The sequence below is a fragment of the Nymphalis io genome, chromosome 25, assembly GCF_905147045.1.
Source record: "Nymphalis io chromosome 25, ilAglIoxx1.1, whole genome shotgun sequence".
Classification (NCBI taxonomy): Eukaryota; Metazoa; Arthropoda; class Insecta; order Lepidoptera; family Nymphalidae; genus Nymphalis; species Nymphalis io.
Window position 1 is genome coordinate 5,063,906 of NC_065912.1, and position 6,964 is coordinate 5,070,869.

The 6,964-nt window shown below is 31.4% G+C and overlaps 1 protein-coding gene across 1 annotated transcript; it reads right to left on the minus strand.

The window, feature by feature from the left end:
• Positions 1–315: 315 nt before the first annotated feature.
• On the minus strand, positions 316–4,811 carry LOC126778088 (uncharacterized). Its single transcript, XM_050501458.1, has 5 exons — positions 4,579–4,811; positions 3,244–4,372; positions 1,871–3,065; positions 1,491–1,693; positions 316–1,143 (listed from the first exon to the last, which is right to left on the minus strand). Exons 2-5 carry the CDS (start codon positions 4,345–4,347, stop codon positions 481–483), a joined length of 3,165 nt encoding a protein of 1,054 aa, XP_050357415.1. The 5' UTR covers positions 4,348–4,372; positions 4,579–4,811; the 3' UTR covers positions 316–480.
• Positions 4,812–6,964: the final 2,153 nt, after the last annotated feature.

The following is a 6,964-nucleotide window of genomic DNA, read 5'->3' on the forward strand; positions in this document are numbered from 1 at the left end:
TAATTAAATTCCTCGGAAAGCTTTTGAGGTAGCGTTATACGTCACTTCGACTAACTACAACAATGTGTTGGAAAAATAATGTCGAGCCATTTCCATTATGTTGTGTAGACTAAAGCGTGCTTAGTGTCGCATTGCAAGCTGTGATGGAAATTGAAAAATTCTTTCACGCAAAGAAAACTAAAATAATACAGTTTTTGTCTTATCTTCGTTCGTCGTCTGTCGAAATTTAAAATTAAAACATTTTTTTTTCTTCATTAAAATAGAATAAAATATATTGATTTTTATAAAAACTTACAAATACTTTTAAAAAGACAATTAACTATAAAAATCTTTATTTACACACACCAACAAACATCAATATAAAGTTTTGTACAAAATTATATAAAAAAAAATCATAAATAATAATAATTAACAGTATCACTTATGCGTATGTTATAAAAGTCACACGTCTACTCAAATAACAACCGATTTCACAATTATTTATCTTGTTTTAGCGTCATCATCTTCTTTACTTTTAATTTCTTCTATTTCTGACTTTGATTTGTGAACTGCAGGCACTTCTATAGGTGGTGGAGTAATAGGTACCAAACTACCATCTTCTTCAGCCACTTTAAGGCCAATAGTAGCTCCAAGTTTTGCACTTGCTTGCTTGAATGTATCAGACAATTTAACTTGAACGACATTTATACACATAGATGTAAGAGCAAGACCAAACACAAGGTATAATATTGAGGCCATCATGAACATAGGATGATCAGGAACTAAATCTCCGAGACCAATTGTTGACATTGATATAAAAACAAAATAGAAGGATTCAAAGAAGTTCCAAGTCTCCCAAAAATTGTAACCTACCGCACCAATAATTATGTAAACAACTAAAATGAATATAGCTACGGATATAGGTAGATTGAACTCATCGTCTATTTCGAATACCGAAGGTGCGGGTGTATCTGGTTCTGTGTCGATTTCAATTTCTCTTAAAGTGCCAGGTTTCGGTGGTAGAGGAGGTGGGACATCACTTGGTTTTCTTACCACCGGCGGTGGATGACCCTCGTGTATTGAACCTTCTACGTCTTCTTCATTAAATATTTGAGAAGGTCGACGTACCACGTCGTAAACAATATTCAGGCCTTTCATGACTTCCTGAAATTAAAATTATATCGTGTTAGTAAACAAACAAGATGACTAACAAACTTATATCAATTATATATAATAATAATGAAATTTAAATTAATATAATAATAATGAAATGAAAATTAAGTTAAGGGAACGAAGGGAAACCATTTTATTTGTTCCTCTTTAGCTAAGAAATGTGCGGTATACTTTAAAAAAAGTTATTTGAACTATATTATCTAAACATATTACAAAACATTACTCATTGAAAATTAAATACAATAAAATGAAAAAAAATATAAATTTATTTATATATACATATATATTTAATTTCATATTTAATTTAATAGTAAATTATATTATCAAATGAAGGTTACCTGCATAGGTGCTGTTTTTCTCACACTTTTACAGCTTCTCGTATAGTAAAATCTACGTATGAAAGCCCAAAAGAATTTAATAATTCTTGTAAATAGTTTTCCAAAATCAGCGAGTACAATCAAGAAAAGAGGGATGCCAATAATAGCATACCCAATTGTAGCCACCCGTCCATAGGTTGTTTTTGGAGCTATGTGCCCGTAACCTGAAACATTAAAATGGGATTGAATAGTATTAATAAAAACTTTGACCCTTTTATGGCTATATATAAAATAAGAAAGGTGAAAAAAATAAATAAAAAGGTAGTTTTGTATTCCATCTGTTTTAATATTTGATCGATTTTAAGTGTCTAAATTTTTAACAAATACTTGTATTATCTTACCGATAGTTGTTACTAATGTCAAACAATAGACAAATGAGTTCATAAAGTTCCAAGATTTCTGTCCACTATAGGATGTCACGCCAGCTTCATGAGCTGTATGCAATTGGTCTTCAAATTCATGAAGTTTCCTTCTAGCTAACGATTTCCACTCTTCTTCTTTGAGACGATAACTTTCACGCCAAAGGGACTCAATAAAATCTCGTTTTACACCTCTTGTACCGCATTTATAAGCATTTTCGAAAGATCCTTCTAATGTTTTAAATAGCATTCCCCCTAAGCCACACATAAATATTAATAATAATAGATCACAAATACATCTGTTTCTGAGTAATCTCAATTTATTATAATCATCGATGTGTTCGTTTTTAAACTGGCGCCAGTTCGCAATAAATTTCCATAGTGATAGTGTAGCTGTTTTATCTTCGATTACTTTTTCACCTTTAAGAGTATTTTTATTAAATTCTTCCTTTTCTTCGATTTTCTTCGCTTTATTTTTATCGGCTATTGTTCGTTTTCTTAATGTAGATTTTGGTATAATATCTTCATATTTTTCTAGGTTATGTTGACTAATGAAATTACGTTGAAATTCTTTGGTATTATTTTCATGGCTTAAGAGTTTAAGTTTACGCGTTAGCTCAGCTGATCGTTCTAGTAAATCAAATTCATATTCATTTTCACTGGGTGAACTAGAATAACAACTAGATGTGTATTCTGATTGGCTTGCATCAACAACAACTCGCTTATGTAGTTTTTCAGCATCGCGTTTAACTTTAGGCTTAGACGTTAATCCTGATAGAATTTCCCTATCACTTATAATCTGAATAGTTTTTGGGCATGAAATACCTCTAGTTTGTCTTAGCGTCACAGGAGTTTTGTTTGGTGTCTGTAAGATTTTACTATATCGTTTATATTCTGTTGGTAGCCTTTGATCATCTTTAGGTAAAGATAAACTTCGAGCCCTAGCTTTTTGCATTAATTCTATTATTTCTTGACTAGTTTGACTCATCCCCGTTGATGTTATATCAAAAAATTTAGTATCTTCAACTCTATTGACCGAATGTGAGCGTTTAGATCTCGGGGATCTGTTTTTCAAAAAACGACGAGGAGTTGGTACTACTTTTCGCCTTGTTCCATTAGTATTACTGCTTTGTTGATATGTTTGATCTTCACTCATTTCACTTTCACTAGTTTTACTCTGCAAATTTTATTATTACTTATTAGTGTTTCTTCATATTCTAGTACTATATAATTTAACTATAATACACCTTTTTGAAATTTTCGTATGTATATCTTTATCAAATCAAGAGAAAATATAATAGTATCAACAAACCAATGCACAATATAATAAGAAATAGATTGAAATATGAACTGACCACGAATCTGGATGAGGATTTACTTCTCGCAGGTTTTACAGGTGGCACTTTACTTTGTGATTCATTCGCTTGTTTAGAAGGTATTTGTTTTGTTATGACTGGTTTCACATCAGTGGATGATTTTTTACTTGGCGTTCTTACAACTCTTTCTCTTATTTCCACCGCGGGTTTCAGATCTTGTGTCAGTTTTTTGCTAGGCGTTCTTTCTACTTCTATAACTTTGGTTACGAGCTCACCAGGAGTTGCCAGATCTGTGTCTTTAACTGTTCTAGATTTCTGACTTTGTTTGATGTCCTTTTCTTTGGGAGGAAGCTCTTCTTTTTTGACAGGAGTTTTGGTCTTTTTACTTGGGTCTTTATTGACTTCATCTGGATATATAATTTCCTCTAACTTTTTTGGAGGAGTAGGAAAAGATTGTGGAAGCTCTTTTTCTTTTGGTGAAAGTGGAGGTGTTGATAACAAATTTCTCGTATCACTTTTTTCTTGATATTCTATCGTCAATGACCCTCTACGACTGGAACCTTCATCCTTAGGACTCAAACAATAATTAGTACTAAGTAATTTATTACTAGGATCAATAAAACTACCTTTACGCTCCAATTTTATGATTTCATCTTTGTCCGGTAAAGCAAAAGGGGAAATACTTCTTCTTCTTCTTTCATTTGCTGCCACGACTCTTGCTTCTAGTATTTCGTCTGTATTTATATCATACACAGGGTCTATTGCCTTCGCTTGTTCTTGAACTAAGCGTTTCATTTCTTCATAAGTATTATCAGCCTCAATTTCACGTGAAGATCGTTGTGGATGTGTTTCTTCATCCTCAGATGTTGTGTCTTCATGAGGAACAGATATTCTACCTGGTTCTGGCGTTTTTTCTCTCTGTCTTGTTGCCAAACCTCGATTTTTGGATAAATTTCTTCTTTTTCTTATGGACATAGACTGTGACTGTGGATCAACCTCCATTGTATCTATATCTTCTTTTATCCTAACAGGTGTTCTTGATCTTGAAATTATTCGACCACTTGTTTGAGTTTCAGAATCTGATTTTATAATAGGAACTTGAATTGATACTGCAATGTCAACATCACTTTCATCTTCACTCATTGCCGAAAAAATAAATAAACTCTCCCTGAAAAAATAAATAAAAAACAAATTTATAAGGAATCCAATTGCAAACTGAACGAAATAATATTTCAAATGGTAGTAATACCATATTGTATCTATATTATAGATTTTAATTTTGGCAGTGATTTAAGTATCCAATGCCAATAAATTTAGTGATGACATATAAGGCTGAGAGCAGAGATTGATATTAAAATCAAAACTTTGACTTACCATTTTGAACAGCTTTTTGAACATCGGGGTCATCGCCGGTTTATTTAAAGATTCTATTTTTGGTGTCACGTCACCCGAAATGTAAACAAACATTGACATAAGCAAGACAACTTGTCTTCTCCAGAAACAAAATCGCGCACTTAACCAATCATTTTAAGGGTCTAAATAAATAAAAATATTGTAATTAATACATTAAAACTTTGGTTTTCTTAGTAAACGTTTGGAACGCGTGAAGACTGAGCTCAAGTGTGCCAAGCTTGCCGGGCAGCGTTCCAAAATTAAAACAACTACAACTACGTTTGCTATGTTTGTATGAGTTAAAAATATATTATAAATTCATTTGACCAGTAAAGCTTGAACTGCTTAAAGAAAGTAAAACGTTCAGATTTGTTATTAAGGAAAAGTGTTAAAATGCATTACTTTTAAACTGTTGTTATCGCAATATATTAAATTAATTGATTTATTTTTATTTATTTACAATCTCAATTAAGACTATAAACACGTTTTCGTATTTATTTTATGAACACAATGACAAAAATAAATACTTTATTTTATTTGTCTGAGGTTTTAAAAGCCTGCACTGAACATTAAACGATTGTCTCGCCGGTATTTACTTTAAAAACAAGAAGAAACAAAATTACATTTTCTTCGAGCATTTCGAGCTCTTCGAGCGTAAGTGTAGATAAAAGAAAATGAAAATTGATTAGGCATTTACTAGACAATTGTTAGAAACTAAATACTGCTCTTTTATAGCGCCTGTAGTGATTATAAATACAATCAATGATTTAGTAAAATTGCTATATACTTTTGTAGGCGCTCTAAAAACAAAATGTAAAAAACAAGAAGTTGATAGTTTAATTGACACTTACTATAAAGTCAACATACCAAAGTATTTTTTTTTGTAATATAGCAAGCCAATATAAAAATATTGTTACAAAATATATATCAATCATAGGCTTTATTAACATTCATAAAATAAAAAATATTTACTTGACCAACAACGAAAAAAATCTTTAACTTTAATAACAAAATAAATAACTGAATTTTGATAACAAATATTTTAAATTAAATTTATTTGATAACAAATATTAACTAGTGAATAGTATTATAATGCAAATTTTAATCTATAGACCATAAATCATAGCAGTATTATAGTATGATAATAATAGTTTTTGTACCTCTATATAAGATATTACTTTGAAAGTAACTATGAATAATATTGATTAAGAAAAATATCTATTATTGGTAATTTAATAAATTTCGTTATTTATAATACGAAGAGCAACTTTCAACTTTTAACCAAGTTATGATAAGATGTTAGGCTTTTGTTTGTTTTTAATTACTTCATTCAGAGAAGAACGAGATGGATATTGTATTAAAATATAATTGAAAAATAGCAGCGTTATTTTAGATAATTTACCGTAACAGCCTGTGAATGTCCCACTGCTGGGCTAAAGGCCTCCACTCCTCTTTTTGAGGAGAAGGTTTGGAGCTTATTCCACCACGCTGCTCCAATGCGGGTTGGTGGAATACACATGTGGCATAATTTTAGTGAAATTAGACACATGCAGGTTCCTTCACGATGTTTTCCTTCACCGTAAAGCACGAGATGAATTATAATAACAAATTAAGCACATGAAAATTCAGTGGTGCTTGCCCGGGTTTGAACCCACGATCTTCGGTTAAGATTCACGCGTTCTTACCACTGGGCCATCTCGGCTTAGATAATTTAAAGTCCTTAAATAATTATTACGAGTTTTATAAAGTCGGTCTCCTTGTGAGAATTATCATAGTACACAGAAATACGTTTGTTTTTTTTTTCTTTTTAAATGTGGATTAAAAACATTTCCTGTTTTTTTTTTGGGTCTAGAGAGAGAAACGTGGATAAGATTATGGACAAATAGATATAACAATAGTCCGTTGACAAAACAATGGAAAAGGTAAAATGGTAGAAATTTTCGTGTTTTTGTGGAATAATAAAAAAGAGGCTATAAACGTCCCATTGCAAAGGCATGCAAAAAATTCCTTCACTGCACGTTTTAACATAAATTAAGCAATGATACTTCCCCTGGTTTACCACCTCGGCTCGATGTGGACAAATAGATAAATGTAATTTACACACAAGCCCTTCATTTAATAAACCTTTACAGGGAAACAATAGCTTCATTTTCCACGATATAAGTTCGTGAGTTCGAGCTATGATTTTAGAAAATAGAATCACATTTTTCTTTTCTATCTAACGATAAGCGATGTAGTAAATATAGGTACCTATTGTTGTATAAATGGTGCCAGCGTAGAACATAGAATTCCAGAAAGTCCATGTCTTCTTTTTAGTGTCGTTACTGTTGACATGCTTCATGTATTCTTTGAAGCTCTCCTCATAATC

Coding starts and splice junctions, on each gene's coding strand:
- LOC126778088 (XM_050501458.1), bottom strand. CDS start 4,347: ATGAGTGAAGATGAAAGTGATGTTGACATTGCAGTATCAATTCAAGTT. Junction 1,694..1,870: donor GACATTAGTAACAACTATCG/GTAAGATAATAC, acceptor TTAATGTTTCAG/GTTACGGGCACATAGCTCCA. Junction 1,144..1,490: donor GAAAAACAGCACCTATGCAG/GTAACCTTCATT, acceptor TTTTAATTTCAG/GAAGTCATGAAAGGCCTGAA.